At 38.3% G+C, this 27,021-nt stretch overlaps 2 protein-coding genes across 3 annotated transcripts; both read right to left on the reverse strand.

Annotated features, from left to right (window-relative positions):
• Window positions 1-205: 205 nt before the first annotated feature.
• LOC117419577 (caveolin-1) lies at window positions 206-6,200 on the reverse strand. 2 transcript variants are annotated; one of them, XM_034032450.3, is made up of 3 exons: window positions 6,073-6,200; window positions 5,166-5,333; window positions 206-1,746 (listed from the first exon to the last, which is right to left on the reverse strand). In XM_034032450.3, the coding sequence occupies exons 1-3, from the start codon at window positions 6,103-6,105 to the stop codon at window positions 1,405-1,407; spliced, it is 543 nt and encodes a 180-aa protein (XP_033888341.1). In that variant the 5' UTR covers window positions 6,106-6,200; the 3' UTR covers window positions 206-1,404. The 2 variants fall into 2 exon arrangements, with proteins under 2 accessions (XP_033888341.1, XP_033888342.1); XM_034032451.3 differs by lacking the exon at window positions 6,073-6,200 and adding an exon at window positions 5,928-6,053.
• Window positions 6,201-7,254: 1,054 nt separating this feature from the next.
• On the reverse strand, window positions 7,255-11,535 carry LOC117419739 (caveolin-2-like). The gene is made up of 3 exons (XM_034032764.3): window positions 11,003-11,535; window positions 10,397-10,584; window positions 7,255-8,931 (listed from the first exon to the last, which is right to left on the reverse strand). Exons 1-3 carry the CDS (start codon window positions 11,144-11,146, stop codon window positions 8,781-8,783), a joined length of 483 nt encoding a protein of 160 aa, XP_033888655.2. The 5' UTR covers window positions 11,147-11,535; the 3' UTR covers window positions 7,255-8,780.
• Between the last annotated feature and the right edge of the window lie 15,486 nt (window positions 11,536-27,021).

The raw sequence follows: 27,021 nt of genomic DNA on the forward strand, positions 1-27,021 counted from the left end.
AGGGAGCAGTAGGTGGTCAGTCGTTGGCTTGTCTGTGAATGTACCGCCTGTTAGTCATTTACAATCTGAGTGAAGTATCCATTACGAAAACAAATATTTATAAAAATATAAACAAGCAATTAAAATGATAGGCTACTCTTTAAGCATGCTACATACTCCTGCATTAATCAAGCAAGATAGAATAAAAACAACCAACAACAACAAATTCATGTTATAACTTTTTTTTATTGTGCTCAGCATATCCGTTTTTACAGTAAAAGCGGGGAAAAGAAAAGTCCATTAGATATAAAAATATTAACTTTCTATGTGATTAATGCATTGATTCAAGCAATAGTTGCAATATACCTTCTGTTGTGATAGTAAATACAACCAATATACAGAGGTGTACACATATCTATTTAATTTTAAAGCTAACTGATGATCACAGTATAACATGTTGTCACTGCTTTAGATACTGTAGCAATTACATGTTTTTGTTGTTATTTACAAAACTTCTGTGCCAGTGTCTACCTTAAATGGAAGAATACTCTAATAATGTGAACTTCTACTTGCTACAATAATATTAAAAGCTGTTATTACCTTTCAGGGCATTTGAACTCACTTGAAAGAAAACTTAAGGCTCAAGTTAATTTGTCTTGTATTAAGGGAGGGGCAGTTGTATTATGTCAATGAAGCATGAAAAACAAAACAAAAAAGAATGATCCTGTTTTTATAATCTATTTCTGAGTAGCTGTATTTTATGTTTTCTGATTTACACCTTGGACTATATGTTTTAAGTGTAATTTAAAGAAATTAACTATCATGTACACGTATTACTACGCGTAGTCTTTAAAAAGGAATCCCACTTTCTGCAACATGTATTTCTAGGCATCCAAGAGATAACACAATGAATGATATGTCAGTTAAATCCCACTCTTACTCTTTTATAAACATAACCATTAATTAAAATAAAAGCTTGTAGCAGACCAAGCAGCATCATGGCAAAAAACAAAAAATGTTCTCTTCAAAACAGCCAGTTTGCAAAGATCGTTCAGCTGCAGGCACAGTCCTCGGCTACCAGCAGCAACAGACCCACTGTGTAGCCTTGCACTGTATGTTTAGTGAGCTGTCATACCTATGCACGGTTAACAGCAACTAAACAACACAATTTTACACAATGTATTATGATGGAATGAGAGAGTAAGAATTTTGGTGCAGTCTCTAAACACACACTGCCAAAAAAGGAGAACTCTGTCTTTTACGATAAACAATGGGATAAAATCTGAGTAAGCAAATACTCTCTCTCCGCCCCCCCCCCCCCCCAACCTCCCGTGTGCCGGTGTTCATAAAACTGTTTCTGGAAAGCAGCTGTGAGCTTGTAGCCAGCAGAATGCCTTGGAGCCCCTGCTTTCAGTCTCGTGTGCCTCACACCTCTTTGCTCAAAGAGATCCTCACGCTGCTGAAGACTTTGCCAATGGCTTCGAAGAGGGGGTCGCAGAAAGTGTGAATGCAGATGGAGTAGACTCTGCTGACACACTGGATCTCGATCAAGTAGCTCTTCACACAGGGAACCACAACCCATATATGAATGAAGGACAGGATGGCGAAGTATATACCCCAGATGAGGGCCAGGGGGATGCCGACCAGAGCGGTGAGGATGCGGTAACACCAGTATTTGGTGACTGTGAACGTGGTAAAGCTGGCCTTCCATATACCATCAAAGCTGTTGGTGCCGTCAGGTTCTGCAATGACATCCTCAAAATCAACCTAAGGAGAAAAAAAAGTGCGATAATTATTGATGGCAGAAGCATCAATAAGGGGTGCATAGTACTAGAAAAGGAAATGAAAGGCATTGTAGAGCATCAAAAGGACATCTGAGGACACTGTGAATGAGAATTTCCAGCCGACCATCTCTGTCATAATAAGTTCGAAGTACATTAACGTTTGCTAGTACTGTTATGTCTGTGTTAACACGACAATGTACAGCCATGCCTGTTCTGGTTTTAATGTGAAGTCTTGCATCCAGTCTTGGGTGTGCCTTCTAGTTTCTCAGCTATTCTCCCTATTAGTTACAAATATGACAGCCCAAAGTAAGGTGTTGTATCTCACCATCTTAGCCTTTTTCACATTCATAATTCTTCCAACATCAAGCAATGAAATAAATTAGATTTTGAACATTTTAATATATACAATTGGGCCTATCCACACAGTTTTAACTTGTGCTTTACATTTTAAAAAAATAATAAATAAATAAAAAACATTTTTAAAATCTGTTTCGATTAATAAAATTAAAAGTTTGATATTTTGAAAAAAATACTTTAAGAAAAAGGGTTGGCCCGTTTAATACTCAAAATAATGATAGTAATCTTTGCTACAAGATCTTAAATGAAGGTGAAGGTAATATTTTAACCAATAATAACAATACTTACAAATTAATATAAATTAAAGATACATTAATAATGGATTCCACACCCCTGGCACACAAACACCCCAAGCCCAACATGAACAGCTAGAGCATTCAACTGAACAGACAAATAATTGGTACAAATGTGTTACATTAATACTATATGAATAAAGAAAAGAAGAAATCACATGATAATTCCCTTCTACAAACATATTGACCTTCAAAAACTAGAATTCTGCTCGTGTTTGAGAAGGAAGACAAAAACATGACAAGGAATAAATGTATTTAATTAGGGTTGTAGTATTATAATACGGGAGGACTTTAAACTAGTTCCAATGAATGTTTGCTTTGTTGCTTGAGGCATATTTAGTTGTCATGACAACCCAAGAGGCTCAAACAGAAATAATGTATGTAGAGATGGATATAACTTTCTTCTTGTTCATTAAAACAGATTCCTGGCTTTGTATTGCAATAATGTGGTTAAGGACAATGTATTACTGTTACACTAGATAACTGCGTTGCCATGGTGTTTTAGATAGTGCCTGTGTTGGACTACCAGGCAGTTGACCAGTGAGATAAGGCTTGGCTTGCTAAAAAGGGCATTGTGTAATTACAAATCTGTTCACAAACTGGGCTCAGTACTAGTGCCCTTGTCTATTTGATTACAATTACAAAACAACACAGCTCTTCCACTTAAAATTTGCACCCTTTGCTTTTTTGGTATTTCTTGGCCTGACACAACACATAAGCTTGCACATATCCTACAGTTTCATTTCTACATGTCAGGTTTGTGTTTTTTTTTATTTTTTGTTTTTTTTGCCTCTTTATAACAGAGCTTTGGGGTCCTATTAGAAGCAAGTGCAGTCACTCCTCAGTTGTGAGGGAAACACAGACTAGAACTAATGACAGACATAGAGAGGTTGTTCCAACTACCAATGCCCAGGCACACATGTGCAAGTTAACAATGGATGACTGCAAGGCAGTATGTTAGCAAAGCCTTTCTACCCAGAGTTCAGAAATTCAGACAACCACAATACAACTTCCCCGTGACAAGGTAGAGCCCCTCCAAACAATGCTTGTGAAACACAGGATTTCCTACAAGCATAAAAACATCAGCTTGCAAGTCTGGAAGGTAAGACGGATGTCACTCCATAACCTAAAATAGCTGTCAACTCTGTTACACAAGGAGTGAAATAACCTTCCACAAATGTTCTTCCAAACATTGACTGCTTCCATGAGCTTCAGGTGCCCAATAGTATGTTAAGACCAAGGTGAATTCTGACTATTTATCAGTTTGTTTTGTGGAATTGAATGGTGTTCTACAGTTGACCCTGAAGATACCCTGACAAAAGCATGGAAAACCAAGCATGCTAAAATACTGGTAACACATATGGAAGCATGAAGAAGCACGAAGAATGGTTAAATTATCAGTAAACTATGTTAAGGGACAGCCTTTCCCACATTAACACAACATAGACAGTCTGTTTGCACTTACTGCCAGATGGGATTTCTCTTCAAACTACAAAACAAAGTATGCTTTTTCTGCCCCCTGTTGTTCACTACACCTCAAAATCACCACCCTGATACTGTGGCCTGGACATCATTTTTAACACCCAGCACTTGATATTCCACATGCTGTTGTATCTTCAGCATGTCACATGCCAATGTTTCTTGCAATATTCATGCCAGTTTATTTTTTTCTTAAATAAAGCAATGCTTTAAAGAATAAGTTTTATAGCAACAGAATGACGCATTCCCCAAAAAGACAAAGCACCTTTTGGGGGATATCACCAGGTTATTTAGAAATTGTCTTTCCAGGCAACAACACATAATAATCATGACACCTACATGTATCCTCCCCCATCAGTACTACAGTAATCCACACATCTAAAGCAATATTAACAGGTGAAAAACTATTTCAACAGTATAACCTGCTATAGTAGGAAAGTGACACTTGGAGAGGCTTTTAAAGGGTTGCTTACAGAGCATATTCTTAGTTGACTGCTGACTAATGGCTGATTAGTTAACGGATGATTTACTAGCTATCAGTTCCCATGTTTATTTTAAAATCAGGGCTCATTGACAGAGCAGAAGCCCTGTATCGACAATCAATTACAACAGAAATATCTTAGATAACCCAACAAGCCAACACCGCTACATCGAACTACATTTAGCTCAAACTCACATTATTATAATGGTTGATCATCAAAAACACATTAATATAAATTCCATATACAGAACTGTATTTTCAATTGTAAATAATGTATTTATTGATATTTCATCTTTAACATTGCAATTCAAGAAATACAAAAGGTTTAATAGTTTTATATGTTTATATAGTTTAAAATAAAACTTAACAGATAATGTATTCTCTCTCTCTCTCTCTCTCTCTCTCTCTCTCTCTCTCTCTCTCTCTCTCTCTCTCTCTCTCTCTCTCTCTCTCTCTCTCTCTCTCTATATATATATATATAGAGACAGAGAGAGAGAGAGAGCAGTGTGGAGTAGTGGTTAGGGCTCTGGACTCTTGACCGGAGGGTCATGGGTTCAATCCCTGATGGGGACACTGCTGCTGTACCCTTGAGCAAGGTACTTTACCTAGATTGCTTCAGTAAAAACCCAACTGTATAAATGGGTAATTGTATGTAAAAATAATGTGATATCTTGTAACAATTGTAAGTCGCCCTGGATAAGGGCGTCAGCTAAGAAATAAATAATAATAAATAATATATATATTTAAGTTTCATGCACTGAAGAGCATAATAAGGTTTTGGATATTACCCACCTTTACAACATCATCATTCAGGTGCTTGCGGTCCCGGTTAACCAGATCGATTTCTTTAGTGTGAACATCAAAGGCATCCTTCTCTTTCATACTGTCGTTATCCATGACTTTATTCTTTGGTTTGTAGATATTCCCCTGCTCTCTGATGAATGATGGATACAAAAAATCCTAAAGATTCCGTCAGAAAAAGAAATGGAAAAAAATGAAAAACTTGTAAGAGCGGGCAGCTTGCACACCGGAGTGATAGTTTGCAGCCTGTCCCAGTCTGGAATGTTTTTTAAATGGATAAAAGAGCAGCGCCACACCCCTCTGAACCACGGCACCGACTCCCACCACAAGGGGTCCTCCACAAATACTCCTTCCACAATAAGAGTGCATATTGTCAGCACCATGTGTCGAACTTCCACATACAAAATCCAGACCCACATACACAGTACTAGTGTCAGACAGGTGTAACTTTGTATGTACCAACGTTGACAGACTTAATTATGTACGTATATAAACTATATCTAAAATATGTATTCCGTGTCAATGAATACAACATTTAGCCCACACATAAATACAATAAAATACACTACAAAAGTCTACAATGTATTATTATAGTACACGTGCAGTATATAATACAAGAAATGTAACAAAAGTATAAATATTATTTATACACCTGCTTTGTGCAGAAGTTGCCATCCGTGTCGTGCATGCAAATAAATAGTTAAATAAGTTAAATGATGTACTACTTGCTGCGCCTGTGCCATGTATACTTACCCATCTATTTGTTTAACTTTACCGTTCTGAAGAATCTCATGCTGACAAATCGAATTCTCAGAACTACATGCCTCCCAAACCTGAGATTAATGTCATTAACCAGACCTTCAATCCCCATTGGCTTTATTGTTTAACGAAAGCATACCTCTGATTCTTCGTTCTTGTTACCACCAGTCATGCTGCCCCGAACCTGAAGTGAGATCAGATTGGGCTTGTGTTGTACTACAATACAAATTTGGAGGAAGGGAGATGTCGTTAAAATAGAGGGGGGGTTGGGGCTGCGAGGTAGACTGCTGGCGGGATTCCAGTTTGTGTGCTGTTTGGCCAGGATGACAGCCGATCCATAGACAGACCCGTAAATTAAATTTACAGTATTGTTATAGCCCTTGAACAGCGAATCTATACAGCGTGTCTGTGCAGTGTCCAACGCCCTTTGGGAGGGAAGACGTAAAGCTCTGTTCGTTATAATGATTATCATGATGAAAAACTTTCTTTTTTGTTTTTCAGTGAGTATTCCAGTATTTGTAGGGTTTTATTAAAAAGATTGCTTTGTCTGCACAAAGGTGCATATAAAAAGAGTATTTAAAAGATTTAGGCTAACCCACCCAATTCCAGTTTTTTTTTCATCCTTGCAGTCCATAAAAATCTCATTCTTTCCATCTGCATTCAATTTCCTTAACAGTAACTACACTACACATATTTATAAACCATTATAATAATAAAATATCAATAAGTTACCAAATATTATCAATATATCCTAAATACACTACAGTGCCCTGAGAAAGTATTTGCCCCGTCTGATTTTCTGCATTTTTGCATATTTTTGACACTGAATGTTATCAGATCTTCAACCAAAACCTAATATTAGATAAAAGGGACCGAGTGAACAAATAACACAACAATTTGATACATATTTCATTTATTTATTAAAAAAAAGTTATGCAACACCCAATGCCCCTGTGTGAAAAAGTAATCGCCCCCAAGGTAATGAATGCTCAAACAGTATTCTGGGTGAAAATATATTTGTTTAAAAAAATGTGGAGCCAAATTCATGCTCAATCTAGTCTTTAACTTCCTTGGCCATGATTTATTAGACATCTAAATATGATCCTTAGATTTATGTATTATGATTTTTTGGTTAACATTGTACACAATAATCACTAAATTCCAGCAATTTCTGTAGAATTTGCAGAAACAGTTCCTATATCAAATGACAGGCATGTTGTTTAAAATGCCAGCACTCACACCTTCCTTAAATCAGGTGGCATTGTGCTGCCTTTCTTTATTGTTTGCAAGAAAATACAGAAATACTTCAGTAAAGCAGCAATCATTATAAAATGAATAGTTTATTGTGTTTATAAAATACATTTCATTTGTGATTCGTCAAAATCGAGTGAACAACATTTTCTTTATTGAAGATACATATTGTGCTGAATTATATACATCCTGCTGGTAAATCATTTATAGGCATACATTGTGCTGCATAGAAATGCATTTCATTAATGGATTTCAAAAGCCATATTGAATAATAACTTATTTTAATAAAATTAAATTATAAAATAATTATTTGCCTCATGGGTGATACAAGTGCTTACAAATGATGCTGTAATAAACAGTGTATTTTCTATCATGTACCTTACCTCGTAAAAAAAAACAATGAAACAAATACAGTAGTTATGAAGCACGACACTTGCAGACCAAATAACGTAGTGAACAAATATGAAACTGAATTGCATGAACCATCAGTGTATAAAATGTCACCAGGAATGAACTGATACATGGTTTTCTTTGAGGAACAACAAAATGCATTTTTGGACATATTATATTGAATCTACAAAACGTGTATAGTTTTAGGTTGAAATCAGATGGTTTGTGCCATTCCTTATTATTTGTTTATTTAGCAGACGCCTTTATCCAAGGCGACTTACAGAGACTAGGATGTGTGAATTATGCATCAGAGTCACTTACAATTACATCTCACCCGAAAGATGGAGCACAAGGAGGTTAAGTGACTTGCTCAGGGTCACACAATGAGTCAGTGGCTGAGGTGGGATTTGAACCGGGGACCTCCTGGTTACAAGCCCTTTTCTTTAACCACTGGACCACACAGCCTCCTCATATGTGCTGCATGCTTTGGTAGATCAATCAATCAATCAATTTTATATAGCGCTTTCCATGGACCACCATCACAAAGCGCTTTACAAGATAGTGAGGAACAATGCATAATACATTAAATACAGTGAAATACAGGGCATAGTATACAAACAGTACAAAAAATGCAAATACTAAAGACTAAGACTATGAAATCATTATTTAACAGAGCAGGATTATATACTATATAAACAGAACAAATAACCACTACTATAAGGAGGACACAAGAAACTGTCCACCTAAAATTGCCAGGTCAACTAATAAGAAAATAGCCTTCTAAATGTACACTATTAAAGGTTAAATATGAAGCCACTCATATTTATTATTATTATTATTATTATTATTATTATTATTATTATTATTATTATTATTATTATTAATAATAATAATAATAATAATAATAATAATAATAATAATAAACCAGTGTCCAACTTGGCCAGTATTTATTATGTACAGTCAATAAAATGTAGGAATAAAATACTAATATTTTATATTTAATATAAAATAACAATCTTCAATATATAAAATTCATTATGGGAAAAGGTTGCTCAGCATTTATTGCACATATAATATACTCTGGTACCAAAAGCTACTAATCTGCAGAATGTCCATACCTGTAATAAAGTATTTACTTTACAACAATGGAATGAAGAATAATCATTTGGTCACTAACAATAATAATAAAAAAAATCAACTGGCAGTTTAATCTTTCATGACATGGAAGCCGACAGAAGAAAAACACCTCCCCATACTCTTGACCAAGGGTGAAATAAACACGTCCACAAGGCTCCTCCAGATTGCTTGAACTGAAGGAAGAGCCATCATACAACTCTTGATACAGGGCACCACAATCCTGCAATTCAGACAGAGAAAGGGAACATTTACGAACGCCTTAACATAGTAATTCCAGATTCTATCATAAAAAGACTTTGTAATGCAGCAAGCAACACAATAGTTTTATTGCAGAAGCATGGTCCAATGCCCAACTGACATTGGTCACACAAATCCACAGCAGGATCATCTACTTTATATACTCTATATATATTCAATTTATTATCCAATATATATATATATATATATATATATATATATATATATATATATATATATATATACATATACATATACATATACATATATAATTCAGTGATTAGAAATCCTGGCCTGTAATTGGTTAAAACCTCATCATTGGAGCAAAAAATAGATTGAACTATTGCCCTGACATCCTTACATTCATTTATGTTATGTAGTTATTGACTTATGCTGTATCAGCTATATTTAAACAAAATATATAAAGTTGTATTTACTATCCAACCTGGCCTCGCTTATTTTCTTGACTGATTCATATATTAAATAACGGTATGTACTGCGGCTTCGGGCATTATAGCCCCCTGTCAATAACAACGGGTCAATACGTTTCCACTATAGCTCTCCTCTCCAGTCCATATTTACTATATATATGGAAAATAAATGGAAAAATACCTATTTCTGCATTAAAAAAACTGCATTCAGGCACGTCCCATAGTCTATCCACAGGGCTGAACATTAATACTTTCAGATGTTGCATGGCTGACTTATGTGATGCTTGAGGGTATGCACACAATCTTTGTGATACTGCTCATGGAAACAATATATTACATTTATAAATAACTTTGACTTGAGTTGCACATATTACACAACCAAATGTTACTAGAAAAATAAATACATGCACTTTAAAATATGTATTTATATGTATTTTATATATATATTCAAATTAAGTTGTAGCCACCTGTTATGTTATTACATTCATACATGATTTAAAGACCCTTTCAATTCCTTAACTTGCTGCCAGCGCTACCTGTGTGAGTGTAAACCATAAAGTCACATGGCATTGGTCCAAAGTCAAAAACAAAATCAAAAGGACTTCCTTCAAAAAATGCAAGGTACCTCAAAATCTCTAAATGCTAAAGGCTTACAGCATACAGTCTGTCATACAGTTGAATACCTTACATTAGTTACATTAATATAACATTAGTATAACATTAATACTTATTGTTTTTTGAAGGCAACACCACTGTGAAAGAATGTTTAGGTATACAACTTTCAAAGTTTACATTAGTAGTGCAATATTTTCTAGAATTATTTTTTTTACCACAATCCACATGTAACAGTAGCTATAGTTCTTTAAAAGACACTGCTACACGTGGTGCTTTCTCGTGGTCCTTATTACATAAATTACACGAGCTACCATAAGTGAACAGCAAGTAAATTACCCAATGGAAAATGGGTTTTAGCAGGCTAGCCAAACTGACAACTCAAACAAGATAAAGCAGTCATACCAAATATGTATAGAGCTCAGTACTGCAAAAAGAATTCCAGCCACAAATGAAAGAGGAATTGCAAGGATCGTTGTGAGAAGTCTGTACAGCAGAAATTTTACGAGTTCAAACACTGCATTACTGCAAATCCACACTTTATCAAAGCTGTGAGTTGTGTCCGGTTCTGCAATAACATCTTCAAAATTTACCTACGGAAAAGAAAAATACATTTTACTTGTAAATTGCGGTTTGTGATTTAGACACAATAGTAGCCTACCGTAATTACCATAACAGATTTACTGACTTTTCACTCAGCACTGGCAGAGGTTAAACATTCAAACATGACACAACATTGTACTCGTCGTACTTGTTTACTTTTACGCTCGAATTTAGTGTTTTTAGAAAAGTTTTGTGCAGTATACAGGTATAGATAGTATGCCATATTGTATATAGAATGACAGACATGCTGAAAAGTTTACATGTATTATATAATAAAATAAAAAAAAACAATATGCAACACATTCTTCTCTCAGAGTTAAAAGGGTTCTCTCAGGTTAAATAAACAATGTTGCATCCCTCCTGTTTCCCGAAACTAATCGCCTCAATCCTGCCCCCTTTTTACTGTACCTTCAGGTGAGAGTTTATATCGTGAGGGTCTCTGTTGGGATCAGCTCTGATTTTCTTTTTAGGAAGAATCGGTTCGATTGATTTATTGAACTCGTCGTCATCGATTATAATTCTAGTTTCGGATTTCTTCTTTTCTAAACCCATTTTTTAAAGCGTGCAGTGTAAATGCACTATTTAGCTATGTTCAGTACAGTAGTTCTCTCTTAGTATTTCTGTGCGACGGAAGCCTGTCTCGCAGCCACCACGCCCCATCAGGGAAATGCCAGGCAGACACAACAACTAACTTGGATCACATTCTACAACCCTAAATTAGAGGCATTCCAAAATCTAAAAAAATGACTGCTAGTATTCTAAACGGGAATAATTGTAAAGAGTGCACTGCAACTCATTAACAATGTTACCTAATTATCTTTTAGTAACAACAACACTACTACTACTACTACTACTACTACCATCACTTTATGGTTGCTTCTAATGACGAAATTACATGATGACTTGTGTTTACTAAACCAAAAACATAGAAAATATCCAAATGTACAATGCATGTAGATTTATGCGTTCACCTCAGGTGTGTTCCACAGATAAGCTGTGTGACAGCTGTGTGCAGCTATTCAGCAACAATATTGGAAGGCAGAAGGATCTCAGCATTGCGCAGTAATCCCTTAGCGTAGTGACTGCATGACCAATGTGTCCATCAAGACATTCTCCCTGGTGTTCCTGAAATGGGCGTGTTTGCAGAAAATCAGCAAGCTGGTCCTGACTGATCAGCTCTGCAGATGTGTGCAATGTATCTATGACAAGTAGAATGCTACAGAATGCAACGCTGCACAAGACCCACCTGTTTCCATTGGAACAATGCTCTAGGCACTAAGATTGTGGGCTGTCCGTTTCATCAGTTCCAATGGTGCAAAGTGATCTTAAGCCCATCAACATTACTGAAACTTTACATTACAATAGGTCAGCTTCGTTCACTCTTGTGTTACGGGAATGTATTCATCTTTTTACACTTGTCTTCAATGAAAATGAGACCTTGTTCTTTGTCTCACTGTGTAAATAAATACATACAAATAAAGGGTTTTAGACTTCAGTATATGTAAACTGGGTATGGCTGTTTTACCTAACAAACCAGGCTTTTACCAAGTTGTAGAAACAAAAAAGTGTATTTTATAGCAACAAAAAAAAACCATTTAGAAAACAGCCTTCCTCACCTGTTCCTCATACTGGACACTAAACCGTGTGCAAGCTTCTATTCCTCTTACTTGTTTGAGATGGGATCCAGTCTCATTGCAGTGCCTCAGTAGATCACGAATGTTTGGGTGGTTTTCACAGTACTCACTTAAGAGTCCACCGCTTGCTGTCTGACAGCGTAACAACCAATTGAAAAATGACTTTGGCGCACATGCTGATGCATTGCATATAACACAAAGCAGTACATGAAATGAAAACTAACGGAAGTGCTAGCACAAGACAAGGTCACAGAAATGTAAAATAAAGGCAACATTTTGCTTAATGTTGCTGTCCTTTCACTGCTATTTATAATAGCTAACAAACTGTACTTTATTGTGCACATACTGTTAGATAATTTTGTCTAAGTTATTGAATTATATTCAATTTCCTCCTGGGGATCAGCTCCTTAAAGACCAGCTCACCATTAACCATCATCTGAATGCCTCCTTAAATTTGGACCAGTGGTCATTCCACTCAGTCCCTATGGATGTTAGAAAGGAGGGTTTCATAGATATTAATACTGCTGTTCTTAATTTCTGTGATTCCTCTCCCCAGGGTTGATCTACCGGTTTGTGATTTGGGGGGTGTTTTTTATTTAAGTTTGGCAGGGATGGGGTTAATTCTATCCCTGCCAAATACACATGTGGAATGTGGCTAGATCTTGATTGAATAACTGATCATTAATCAAGACCCAGCCACATGGTATAAGAGCAAGGAGAAATCCTTTGTTTGGGAGAGGAGTGTAGGGTCAGTTTATGAACCGTGTGTGTTTTCTGTACTGTTCAGTGAAGGTGAATACCAGCTTGACAGCAGTGTTTGTGTTCAGTGTTACTTTGTTTGAACCTTTTATTTTGGCCCCTGTGCCCTTGTTTATTTGTTTTACTGTTTCTGTGCTACAGCACTTTAAAACTGCAGCTTCTGTCTCTGGGTCTGCTTTCCTGCCGCTGGCATACCTTGACCGTAACACTACCCTGCTACAACCTCCAAATGCAAACACAAACAAAACAAAAACCAGCCAGTGTTATTGCATATCTATCACACAATGAGGGTTGGCTCCACTGATGGATGTTAGTCATTCGCAGAGCTCTTACATATAAAGTGAATTCTGTTTTGTGCCAGCCTTATGTGATATTTCTGGTCCTGCCAAACCACTTCCGATGTATTTATTTTCCATTGTCATCCTTTGCGTAGTCCATGCTTACTAAATTAATTAATTTCTTTATAATAAGGTTTCAAGGATTTATTTTTACATACGAGCTGTTGCTCTGGCATTTAGTTATGTATTTATATGCTTTACCATGCTGTTGTAATGTGTTTACCAGGGTGTAACTGCACAATCAATGTGTAGGTCTAGAGCCCCACATGGTTTTAAAAACATGTTGTCTAGAGCTTATTCCTGAAAATGTTACTATAACACTGTGGCAGGGCGGACAATCGCTTGTGGAATGTGGCCGTTCCCTAATTTGGTAATTTAGTGCTAATTGGGGAATGGCCACATTTCACCCGTGATTGTTGGCAGGGATGGATTTAACCCCATCCCTGCCACTTACATTCACACATAACACTTATTCACACCGACAGGGCTTTGCCCTGCCACAGCCACCATAAAAAAAATAACTTTGCTTCCTGATCTATAACAATGCTTGGAAATGTCAATTAACCCCCTACTGATACAGCAAGTAGCAGGACTATTTGTCTCACTGAGTTATGTACAGTTAGGGCTTTGTATTCTTATACTAAAGGTAAGAATATAAACAAACTAGACTCCATGTTTAATATAGAGAGCAAGCACAGAGGTAAGGCTCATGAGAAAACGGAAAATTGTAAAGAAAAACTTGTGGAACCCTGCAGATTCCTGAAGCAAACACAGATGCCTCAGATTAAACTGTTGTTTAATCTTTTCAAAAAAGTCTATCACCTGGGGCTCCTGAGTGGCACATCTGGTAAAAGCGCTCCATGTGGAGTACAGGATGCGACCTATAGTCTGGACGTCGCCGGTTCGAGTCCCTTCTATTCCACTGCCGACCGTGGATGGGAGCTCCCATTGGCCGAGCGCCGCCAGGGGGGGCTTAGGTTGGCCAGGGTGTCCTCGGCTCACTGCGCACCAGCGACCCCTGTTTTCTGGCTGGGCACCTGCGGGCTTGCCTGTAAGCTGCCCAGAACTGCGTTGTCCTCCCACACCGTAGCTCTGAGGTGACTGTATGTGTGTAAAAGAAGCGGTCGGCTGACGGCACAAGCTTCGGAGGACAGCGTGTGTTTGTCTTCCCCCTCTCCCGAATCAGCGCGGGGGTGGTAGCGGTGAGCTGAGCCTAAAAATAATTGGCTATTCCAAATTGGGGACAAAATGATAAAACAATTGCCGACTACTAAATTAAAAAAAAAAAGTCTATCACTGTATCCTTGTTGCCGGGGGACAATGAGAGCAGAAAAGGAAAGAGTTGCTGCTTGCCCAAAGTATCCCATTCCCTGAGAGCAGACCTTTCCCAGATTTTATACTGTATACCTACTGCATGCAGTGCACAAGCTTGTTAGCTGTGCACATACCCATTCATATATTTGAATGGTGAATGGTGGGAAGCACTGTATCAACACTGTCTATCTGAGAGTATTATTGAACCAAAAAAATAAAAACAATATCTGTGATGGGAACTGCACTGGATGCGAGTTGCTTTGACTCAATGTTGAAATCTAAAAGCATAGTAGTCAGTAACAGCAAGTCAAAAACAGAAGAGCAAGCAGAGAACGCGTTCTTTATTGGCCTTTTTAGCACAATAAAGCCAGGGATCCCCTAGGATTAAACACTGTAATTTTCTGAATGCAAAGCATTCAGGCAGCACAGAGACAGCATAGCCCATTTAAAGCTGATGTCAGGGGAAGCTAGTGGCCTTGTGCGGATTGCATACAAAGAACCTGTAGATCTGCATTCTCCAAGATAGTGTGGTAATATTGTACTGTAAATAGTATGTTGTTTTCAGCCCTCATTTCAGTTAGAGAAGCTGCATTAGTGCAATGTTAACTTACAGGCTGACAAAAAACATGTAGTACAGCAAGGTCGTGAGGAGATCAAGTGTATTGTGGAGTTCTGTATTGTCAAAACAAATGATAGATTACGGATATTATAAATAACATAAAACCAACAATACTGAAGAATGAATGAATGCACAGTACAGTATGGCAAATATGGAAGATACACGAGGCACTGAGGATCGGCATACTGTCAGTGTGATGAGGTTATTGTGGGATTTGTACTTGGCCAATCAAATTTCTATACCCTCTGCATTCCAGGCAAGCTGCACCATGGACATGGGAAATATCAGACGCTTCCTTTTTGTTAATGAGGAAACAAACAATTGGTAGAATAAATGGCAACAATGCTCTCAGTTTGTTCCACCGTACTAATTTCCTGTCATGTCACACACATGCTATAAATATTTAGGAACAGTTTCCCTGAGCTGCATTGTGGTGATCTTGAAGGCCCACTTGTTGTAAAATGTTACCAGCACTTCTAAACACCCTTACAGTGTAGTGCCAGAACAGCTGACACTCTTTTTTTCATCTGTTCCACCGCTAGGTTTCCTCTGGGTCTTACAGTTTTTCTGCTACAGTATCAATATATTTCAGTACTGCAATATATTTCAGTATATATTTTACAGTGTTGAATACATGTGATAGTGCTGCATTGGTATTGCAAAGCCTGAAAGCTGGAGTGGAGTTGCACTATGCATGCAACCCCATCTATAAGTAAAAGGTCAAGGGTTTGACACATTTCTAGTGTACCATTTTACCTAAAGATTTAAACAGCTATAGTCATTAGCTTTTTGTGTGAATAATGTCAAAGCCTTGACAATACCAGTGACTACATCTTTAAAACATGTATCAGTAAAAAGGCAGTAACATGATATATATAGTCTTCTTGATGTATGTCACTCAGGAAGCTTTTCATATTGTACTGCAAACTTCAAGTCGAGTGTGGAAATCAGATTAAACATATACTTCTGATTTATGTTACACTGGGTTTATAAATATATGGCAATCTTTTGACAGTTAGATTTGCAATCTCCTTATTAGTAAATTACATAAGCAAGAAAGTATTATCTTTGCAGATACATCTCAGTTCAACACACCTGGGTCTCAACTTGTTGCCACAGGCACTGTAACATGATATAGGATGATATTTATTTTCAGAAAAACTTAAAAATAGTTTCTTGGTAAACAAGACAGATAGGAGAGATGTTTTTCATTATGTAGAAATGTAACCTTTGCCAAGTCCAAGATTGCTGTTGGAACAAGCCTTTATAAATTGGTTTGCATAACAATGACACAACATTTATTATTATTATTATTATTTATTTCTTATCCAGGGCGACTTACAATTGTTACAAGATATCACATTATACATTATTTCACATTATACAGATATCACATTATTTTACATACAATTACCCATTTATACAGTTGTTTTTTTTTTTTTTTTACTGGAGCAATCTAGGTAAAGTACCTTGCTCAAGGGTACAACAGCAGTGTCCCCCATTGGGGATTGAACCCACAACCCTCCGGTCAAGAGTCCAGAGCCCTAACCACTACTCCACACTGCTGCCCTACATGGCATCAGTCACAGACTACAAATTAATAACAAATGTGCTCCAAATTCAGGTGCTGAAATTTTATCAGTGTTTAAACTTTTTACAAAAAAAACTAATTTTCTTGTAATGTATTGGCTATTAGTCTTCAATTACAGCATTTCATCAAAACAAATCGAACGTGTATGAACAGACCCTGGCTTCCAAGGTGCACTCCCAGCTGCTAAAGTTTTTGTAAACAGTGGGGGCTTGATGGCAAAAAGCTGGCCACTATACTCAGTATATTGCTTCATGAGGGACCACCAAAGAGAAGGTATTCTGTGATCTTAATTGAGCCGGCTGAGAACTCCATGAAGTTAATCAGATCCAGAATACAGCCAAAGATAGCTTTCAAAATTGAATGGTAATGGGAGCTTGTCAGTAATGAGTGCCATTCCCTGCACAGTCATCAACAAAGGAAGCTCTAATGTTGTAGGAGCATACCGGTAGCTGCTGTTCATTTAAGGTGCTCAGCATCGGCAAGCATGAGGAAAGAGGAACGCTTCTTCAGTTGAAGCAGGACCCTAGAGTAGCTTTTACTACATCGTGCTACAGTTTATCCAGTTTGGGATTTGAATAAAAAGCTATTTTTTTGTAAAAGCAGTTTCAAGTACGGGGCCACAAAATGCCAGTGGTAGTCATATCATGTATGGTGCCCACAAATCCTATGGAGGATTAAGAGCGGAAGATTAAACTTAAGCCCTCTTGTGTTAGTAATGTTCATTTCAAGTTAAAATTGTTCAAACTTAATATCCAAGAACCGTTTCACAAATAATATGTTTTATTGATATTCCCATAGAACACAAGTAAGGTACTTATAGATATTTTGAAATTGCCATCTCTGACTGAAGTCACCTCTCCCGGCATTTCTGTCTGCACATCTAAAAGTATTTCCATATAATCACGTAAATGGGTGCATGTGTAAAGAAATATAATTGAAACTAATTGCTGCTTAATATACATTGAACAATAACAACAAAATAGATTAAAGGTCATAATCTTTAGCTCATATTCATTTTCTGTTTCACAATCTGCCTTTCCTCTGTTAGCTGATGTCTTCCCACCTTTAGAGAAAACAAGCTTCCATCTTTGTTCTTTTGGCTGATTTTCTAGTTTACCTACAATGCAAATAACCCAATCAAGTTATGCAAATTGCATTATTTTAAGAACACACCTGTACTGGGTGTTTTCCTGTGCTGCCTTCAAAATGCATTTGAGTGACATTGATAACCTGCCTTCTTTCTCTTTTTTCTCTGACTTTCCTGTTTGTCTTCAAGTACAACACAGTGAGTGAAACCCTGCTTTCTGCTGGAACTGTACAAATATAATAAACCAATCAAATGTGGCACCCCAGACTTGAAAACCATGAAGTGAGAGTACAATTAAATTAACCTTACTAAAAATGTTTTGGGCAATATGAAGTAATGTATAAGAAGATATGGCAATCAGGATAAACACATCAACTCTTGTTTATAAAAAGATCAGCTTGAAGTTGTTCAAGTCTGTATAAAGTTATACTGATATTATGTTTTATGAATGGTACCATTTGGTCTATAATATATGATAAGGAATAATCATCATGTTGCAGAATATATATTCTTCAAACAGTGCCGTTCAAAAATGTAAATCATTGCAGTAAGAGCACTGCTTTCAAATTTGAAACTGCTGTATTACGTCATGTAGTCCTGGTATGGGTTTGTGTGTGTATGTATTGTTTATTGCCAGGTGACAATGGTCTATACTCTATAGCATGACATACACAGAGTTTTGATCTATAATTGAAGACTCATTTCCTCAAAAAATAAAGTACTTGTATTAACTTTGTTTTTTTGTAATTTGTAAATTAAATATACAAACTGCTAAAATAGTATTATAGTGTTCCAGTGGAGTACTGACTAACCTCATGCACCATGGTTACGGGCCTGTTTTTTTCTACCAAAATGCAATGATGACTCATCATGAAATTTGTGTCACATGTAACTTGGCATTGTTGTGCATTGAAGCTCTCAACAGCAACAACAACAAGTTCCAGTGTACTGTACAAAACCTTTCACATGAAAACAACAGGTTGGGTTTTGCTTTTATTTTTAAATAATGGACATGCATTATTAAATTAAATTATGTAAAATAATAATCAGGCATAATTGCAAATAGTGACCTTGCTAAATGAAAGAAGACATGTCTTATCATTACATCACAGTGCGAAAATTAGGGATTTTGACGTCCCACAATATCCTCATTCCTACCCTCTGAAGAATGTACAATAATACATTACCAGAGACACAAGGATGAACCAGGGAATTAAGGAACAATATGCCATCTAAAAAAATAATAGCTCCAATGAAACTAGATTGTATGCCGACTCCAGGTTAACACATAAGCATTCCCGTGGTCCCATTCGTCTGAAATAACTTGAACTAGAGAATATAGAAGTGGTTGCTGAAGAATGAAGAATGCTCTCTCTCTTAATGTGATCCATTATTTCTTTGATGTCAGGCCTTTCACATTATTTAAGGATGTTTTGGCTATGCCTTCTTAAGCCATAGTGGGGCTGGTTTGTGGAGTTGGGGGTTACAGCCTCTGATTAATGAACTAGGAATTACTACAATAATGGATGTACTCAATAATGGATGTACACTCAGTCTTCACTCATTTCCCAATTTCAAGACATTACATCTCACTCTAGCCCTCTGAATAAAATTGTCTGCAATCTTATTTACATCTAGATCTCGAGTAAGGTCTTGATGAACATTAAGGACAGCAACATGATTCAGCCTCATCTGAAGATAGTTCTTAAGTCTTTCTGAGGCTGGAGAAAGAGCGCTCTGCAATGCAGGATGAAACGAGCGCAGCCAGAAAGATTCTTTAAAATTTGTAGTACTCTGGTAGCCATTTTTTGCGAGATTCAGGGGGTGAGAGCTGGGGTCTTTAATTGCTGTCTATCATTACCAATTTCCTATTTAAATCCTAATCACACACACCTTCCCTGTCTAGTGTTTTCGTTTTACAAACATTCAGACTGCATCCGAATAGTGACTCAATCTACTCAGCTTGCTTCAGCAATGTCAAAACATTTGTCACCTTGCTTCTTCGTTCGACTCGGATGACTTCGAGCAAATCATTTTTGATCCTACCTGCGTTGAAGATAGTTCTCGTCCGTCAGTTTCTTTTACAGCAGCATCATTGCCAGTCAACCCAGCAACTATCCAGTCTCCAGCTCAGCAGCCACACCGTTCAAAGCACTGTTCCCATACTCAATCTCCTCTGTGCCTGCACTATAAAGATTGGCCCATCACCAAACTTTTAAAAGCTTTGTTTGATAAAAACATCAACATTCCCGTCGGCAGTGATCGCCTGACTCTCTTCAATTTATACTGCAAAGCTATATACACAGAGCTGTCTTTCCTCCTCGCCTGCAAGCAACTTCATGCAGATGTCCCTTACCCGCTCCACATACCACACCCGACCTCACAGAGCCTTCTCAAATCTCCATTCCATCCCGAGACCCCATTCCCCACCTTCATCAGAGCATCTTTGACGATTTAAAAGACATCATCCAGCCCATAACAAACTCTATTGCAACCATCAACGTCCAGCTTGACAACTGGGAAAACCGAGGCACATTACCAACATCAGCAGCCATTACTACTTTTTCTGCATCATCTAATCATGCAGTAGCTTCCACTTCTGGTACTTCATCCTTGGTCTCTGCTATCGACATCCCGGAACACAACCTTGCATCAGCAATGGCTTCTGGTTCCCACTCAGCCTCTAGCTTTAAGCATCATTCCCATTCAGCTAATATTTGGAAACAAATAATTGAAGGTAAAAATATCAGTTTGGTCTTCATACTCATTGCCACCTCTGAGTTTTTTGACCACTGTGTAATCGATTGTGGGGACCTTTCAATTACCCTAAAATCCTGTGACCCATGCCTACTAATGACTTTAACCCTGGGGGAGTTCGTACTTGATTTTTCCATTTACCATGATGTTCTCTGCTCAGTCTACCCACACCGCCGACACGAGCTGGATCCATATCTATTCTATATCATGGAACTCTCTGTAAGATACAGGGGTACCATGTTCTACGAGTACCACAAAGCTTTCTCAACTAAGGCTGCTTCTATTCTATCATATTATTGACTAGTCTTCCCCCGACTTAGATCTCTTTAACCACATCTTCAGCAGGTTATGGGCTAATGCTTGCAGTGTCTGCGCTTCCACAGCACATCCTACCTCCCTCTGCCCAAAAGTTGCTGCAAGCTCATTCATACCTGGTCAACGCTCCTCTCCTCCATGCTTTAATACAAGATTATCTGCTCCAAACTCCATCCATTCATCAGCTCCACCGAACAGATCCACAGTTCAGGGCAGATACAGTGGCAATAAAAACTTCTCCACATCTGCAGCTTCTACGGGGACGCTCCCTCGAAATCCATCTGCCCATCTGCCCATCCATTCCCAAATGACAATCACATTTATTGTTAGTCTTCACACCTATAAATATTCTAGCACTAGAAAAAGCACTTCAGTATCACCCAGACAAACTGTTTACTTCCTATCTCATTGACGGCTTGTCAAACAGATTCTTCACCGGTCTTTCCGAAATCTCACGATCCTCTTACATATGCAAAAATCTGTGTTCTGCCTTAATCGAACCAAAAACTGTCAGCTCTCTCATTCAAGCCAAAATCGATAAAGGTCAGTCCATTCATAGCTCCCCCTTTTTCTACCTTTCGCATTTACCCTTTAGGCATTGCAACTCGCAAATATTCAGGAAAGAAACACCTCGTCATCGATCTATCAGCACTTCAAGGAACCAGTACATGCAGTATAAATTCCCTCATTCCACCTGATCAATTCTCTTTACAGTACGTCAAGATATCAGATGCTATTAAATCCATAACAATAGCAGGTCGCGGATCCTGGCTGGCTAAAGACAATATCTCAGACGCTTTCAAAGTTATGCCCATCCATCCCTCACTTCACCATCTGTTTAGTATCTGCTGGGAGGGTGAATGCTACTTCACTACTCAGCTTACATTCGGCTGCTGCAGCAGCCCAAAAATATTTGACACGCTCTCCGAAGCACTTTGCTGGATTCTCCTCAACTCCTACCATGTTCCATTTCTCCTCCACTTAATGGATTTCCTTCTTATATCCCCTCCATCAGACCCTCCAGCTCAAGCAATCAATCATTTAAAAAAATATTTTTTCTGCTGTCGGCATTCCACTTTCTGAAGACAAAACCATCGGCCCAGTCAAGTCACTGGAATTTCTAGGAATAACACTCACAGAAAAATTCGAAGCCAGACTCCCCCTGCTAAACTGGAATGCATTCGCTCTCTCATTAATAGCTTCCAAGTCTCCACTTCCATCAAAAAACACGAGGGTTCCCGAGTGGCTCATCCAGTAAAGGCACTCCACACGGAGTGCACGATGTGCCCTATAGTCTGGACGTCACGAGTTCAAGTCCAGGCTATTCCTTTGCCGACCGAGGAAGGGAGCTTCCAGGGGGCGGCGCTCAATTGCCCGGGGGGAGGGAGGGCTAGGTCGGCCAGGGTGTCCTCGGCTCACCGTGCACCAGCGACCCCTGTAGTCTAGCCGGGCACCTGCGGGCTTGCTGTAAGCTGCCCGAGAGCTGCGCTGTCCTCCGACGCTGTAGCTCTTGGGTGGCTGCATGGTGAGTCCGCAGTGTGAAAAAAAGCGGTCAGCTGAAGGGAGGCGCTTCAGAGGACAGCGTGTGTTTGTCTTCGCCCTCCCGAGTCAGCGCAGGGGTGGTAGCGGTGAGCTGAGCCTAAAAATAATTGGCCATTTACAAATTGGGGAGAAAAAAAAAAAAATTTATCTCTTCTCGGACATTTCAACTTTACTTTATCCCCTAGGGTAGAACATTAATTTCTCGTCTTCTGGCACTCTCCACTACAGCAAACAACTTAAACTCCTTCATCAATATATTGTCCGAAGCCAGAAAGGATATAACAATGTGGGCCACACTAATCACACACTGGAATGGCCTCTTTCTTTTTTATGAATACTTCATCTACGCTTCCCACGATCTCACTATCTTTACCGATGTTTCACTCATCGGATTCGGTGGCTTTCTCGGACCGCAATGGTTCTCCAGCAAATGGCCCCTAAAAATCCAGAACCTATCTTCACAGCAAAAATCTACAGCTCTCCTAGAATTGTACTCCATTGTTACAGCCGCTCATCTCTGGGGTCACCAATGGACAAGAAAATCTATTCTCTTTTACAGCGACAATAAATCAACAGTTCACATCATTAATAAAGGACGCTCTTCCTCCCCCCTTATTATGCAAATGCTTCAACATCTAATCTGGATCTCAGTCTCTCACAATTTTATAATTCAAGCCCATTACCTTCCCAGTACCCACAATAACGGCGCTGATGCTCTTTCTACAGGTATCCTGGTTTCATCATCTGGTCCCGCAGCGTCCCCATCCTCTCTTCAAACTCCTCAACTTCGACACCTGCTGTTCAACTGAATTCAACACTTTCCAACCTCCTACAGTCTGCCTGATGCTACATGGCCACAGCTCTAGCCCCGGTTACTAAATCATCCTACACTACTGGCTAGACAACATTCGCAACCTTTTGTGCTAAAAACCATATACATCCTATCCCATTTAATAAACAATGGATTTTAGCCTTTATTGTTTGTGCAAGGGATTCTCTCTATCTGGCTCCCGCTACCATTAAAGCGTACATCTCCAGAATCAAGTACTTCTACCGCCTCATGTCTGTGCCTTCCCCAACTCTCCTATCCATTCCAACAGTTCATCTGACAGAGGGATCCTCAAGAGCTCCCTCCCTCACCCTCTCGGCTCCCTATATCAACAGGCATTCTACATTCTCTAATTTCTACCCTCTGGAAAGGCGGCTTCTGCCCATTTGATGACCTGGTTATGGATGTCATGTGTTTAACAGTATTTTTCGGATTTCTCAGATGCTCAGAGTTTACTGTCACATCAGCTTCCAGCTTTCCAGCAGCAGACATACATTCCTGCAACCTGTTTCAGTTTCCAGACTCGCACTTTCACATCTGGCTCCCCACCTCCAAAACCGACCAATTTCATCACGGACAACTATCAAAAATCAATTCTCCAGTATGCCCTTACGCATCCATTGCAAAGTACATTTCCTTCAAGAAGCCCTTTCTCCCGTCAGAGACGCTGTTAATCGACTCCTCCCGCTCAATCATATCTTGACATCACATTTAACCACTCATTGTTTCTAGAGCAGTTCTATACCCCCCATTTGTTTAGAATTGGTGCAGCCACTTCAGCAGCCAACGCTAACGTAAATCTCCATCTAATCCAAAATATGGGCAGCTGGACTTCATCAGCAGTAGACACATATATTCGCTCATCTCTTATTGACATTGCCACAGCCCATCAGAAAATAGCTAGCATGTCCGGATTAGGGGCTACCTGACCGCCGGGGCTACCAGAGGTTTTCCCCTATTTAAAAGGGTTTATTTTTTTCCTCTCCACTGAGCGGCAGATAAACACATACACCATCACACACTAACCCTTTCTAACCCCTCTCTGTTTGTCTTGTATGTTCATTTCTTCCTTGAATTTATGTTATGCATTGGCACGTGTTCTGCTGTTTGTCTCATGGTGAGGTTCTGTGGGGAGCCGGGGGTCCATTCTTTGTAAACTATTACTATTATTATTATTATTATTATTATTATTATTATTATTATTATTATTATTATTATTTGTTTATTTAGCAGATGCCTTTATCCAAGGCGACATACAGAGACTAGGGTGTGTGAACTATGCATCAGCTGCAGAGTCACTTACAATTACGTCTCACCCGAAAGACAGAGCACAAGGAGGTTAAGTTACTTGCTCAGGGTCACACAATGAATCAGTGACTGAGGTGGGATTTGAACCGGGGACCTCCCGGTTACAAGCCCTTTTCTTTAACCACTGGACCACACAGAGCTGCACATACTGTAGGAACAAAAGATCTATTGATTGAAGGGGTTAACGCAGTAACACATACATTGTGTGCATTCAGCCATAGAACCTCTTTCAGTCTTGACCCTTTCAAAGTTTCAACACTTCACTGTGTACTAGTAACTGTTATGTGAAAAAAGAATAATAGTCTGTCATTTTCACAGCTGAGTTTATGTACAAAAGAATAGGTTTCTAATTTTTGACGAAGTGTGCTATTTCTTATAAACCATTTCTGATCCCAGATTCCTTGGTATTTCCACATGCGCTGCACTTTGAATGTCTTGATCTTATTGAAATGTGTATACACTTCATTGCATGTTGGATCTGGCCTCCTGCTATTGTGTTTTAAAGCTTATTTCAGGTAAATGGTTCCTTCTTACCAAGGGTGGATCACAATACAACCCAAACATACTTGTGCTGACTTTTAAGCCAAGCTACATTCAGTGACTGTAACATAACAATGGGTTGCTTAAAGAGTGGTAAACCTCAAAACTATTAACTACTCTGTGTAACACTTCCTGTTATTGGTGCTGATTCTTTAAGAATAAATAGTACACTGTGTGCGTTGCTTGATAGATTGAACACACTCTCTTCATCTGACCTGTTTTTCTAGTTTTCTATGTTGAATATATTTCCTCTTGTTTGTCTAGATTGAGAGACCTGTAATTTCTCTTTCTCCAGTGTAAACATTTACAGATAAAAGCTTATGGTTTGTCACAATGCTGCAGTTTATTTTAAAGGTGGGTGTTTATTTTGAACAAAAGCATTTAGCAAGGAAGCCACAGCTGAACATTTCATATTCAAACTTGCCACATGTCATTGTCGTCTTCGGTTATGTTCTGCTTACATGCCTTTGAATAAACAAATTACCCGTCAGCTGTATGCAGTTTCAGATACCATGGTTTTCAGACATCACATTCATTTTGGGGTGTGACGAAAATGGAAGGTCAATGCTTTAGTCCATTAATATCAAGGTATATACATAGAAAAATGTATTAACACAAGCAAGAAACAACTTACCCTGTAATTCCGTTCTAATTATGGTGGTGCTATGCTTATGCTGACTTGGCAAGCAACTGTAATAAAGACAACTGATGGCTTTTGGCATTTTATGCAGCATTATCATGAAATAACTGTGTACAGTTAGAATTGTTTTAAGTAAATGTGTACTTTTTAAAAGCTGTTGCATAGCGGCACAATAGTAAAAAATGTATCCTTCTAGTTCATTGTAGGAAGGAGCTGTCAAGTTATTGTTCAGACTAGTTCCTTGATAGTTTTTTGGGGGGGCTTTAGTTAAATAAATTGCATTCCTTCCTTTGGTTTCTTCTATCGAATACTGAAATAATGACGTACACAGCAATGAATAAGATACATTCAACACTTTTTCATATTGGCACTGGGAAACATTTATGAGAGATATCTGGATTACCTTCATGCAATGTAATTGAATTATACAAATTATTCATACAGATGCCAAATATTCCATAAAACCTTCCATTCATAGTTATCAATGTGAGTGGAAAACCTAATGTAGGTTGACTGCAGATGATTCTGACTACCATATTTATAAAATATAAGAACATTGTATTTCCTGGTTCCCACACTCCTGCTTTGCTCCTGAAATGTGAAGTTTCCACTGCCTATTGCTTTTAAAAACATCACAAAACTATAGTACAGTGCAGATTTATGCATTCATTTGCAAGCGGTTATATTAGCTGTGATAAAGAAGACCTGCATCATATTTTGGTCACATTCTAAAACTACAGTATGTTGGTAAAAGCATTACCGGGAAGCTAATATTTCATCAGTCCAATGTGCTTTAAGGCATCATTAAGATCAAAACCATTACTATCCACTGTCAATGTGCGTTTCAGCTGACTCCAGCAATGTGATTTGTAGGCTGGGCACTTACTGTGGTTGAAGCTCAAAAGCATTCCCAGCTGCTTCCTCCCTTGTTTGGTGGGTATGTGGATTGTTTCCTTCTGTTTTCTATATTCCTTCTTTGAGGGAGGGGCTGTATGGTTGAAGTTCACTTGTCCTGTCCGTCAAAAAGAAATTTCAGAGTTACAGTTTGCTTACTGAACAATGTCTATTGACAAAACACATCAAAAGATATTGTTGTAATAAGATATTGACTTGTAATTAAACTCTAAAAGCAGTTTGTATCATTAAAATGGGAG

The sequence above is a fragment of the Acipenser ruthenus genome, chromosome 14, assembly GCF_902713425.1.
Source record: "Acipenser ruthenus chromosome 14, fAciRut3.2 maternal haplotype, whole genome shotgun sequence".
NCBI classification, from domain to species: Eukaryota; Metazoa; Chordata; class Actinopteri; order Acipenseriformes; family Acipenseridae; genus Acipenser; species Acipenser ruthenus.

Excerpts from the sequence above, each read along its gene's own strand:
- LOC117419577 (XM_034032450.3), bottom strand. The coding sequence starts at position 6,105 with ATGACTGGTGGTAACAAGAACGAAGAATCAGAG. Across the intron at positions 5,334-6,072 it reads ACAAGAACGAAGAATCAGAG|GATTTTTTGTATCCATCATT; the intron begins GTATGCTTTCGT and ends CGGAATCTTTAG. Across the intron at positions 1,747-5,165 it reads TGAATGATGATGTTGTAAAG|GTTGATTTTGAGGATGTCAT; the intron begins GTGGGTAATATC and ends TTTTCTCCTTAG.
- LOC117419739 (XM_034032764.3), bottom strand. The coding sequence starts at position 11,146 with ATGGGTTTAGAAAAGAAGAAATCCGAAACTAGAATTATAATCGATGAC. Across the intron at positions 10,585-11,002 it reads ATATAAACTCTCACCTGAAG|GTAAATTTTGAAGATGTTAT; the intron begins GTACAGTAAAAA and ends TCTTTTCCGTAG. Across the intron at positions 8,932-10,396 it reads CTGAGCTCTATACATATTTG|GATTGTGGTGCCCTGTATCA; the intron begins GTATGACTGCTT and ends TCTGAATTGCAG.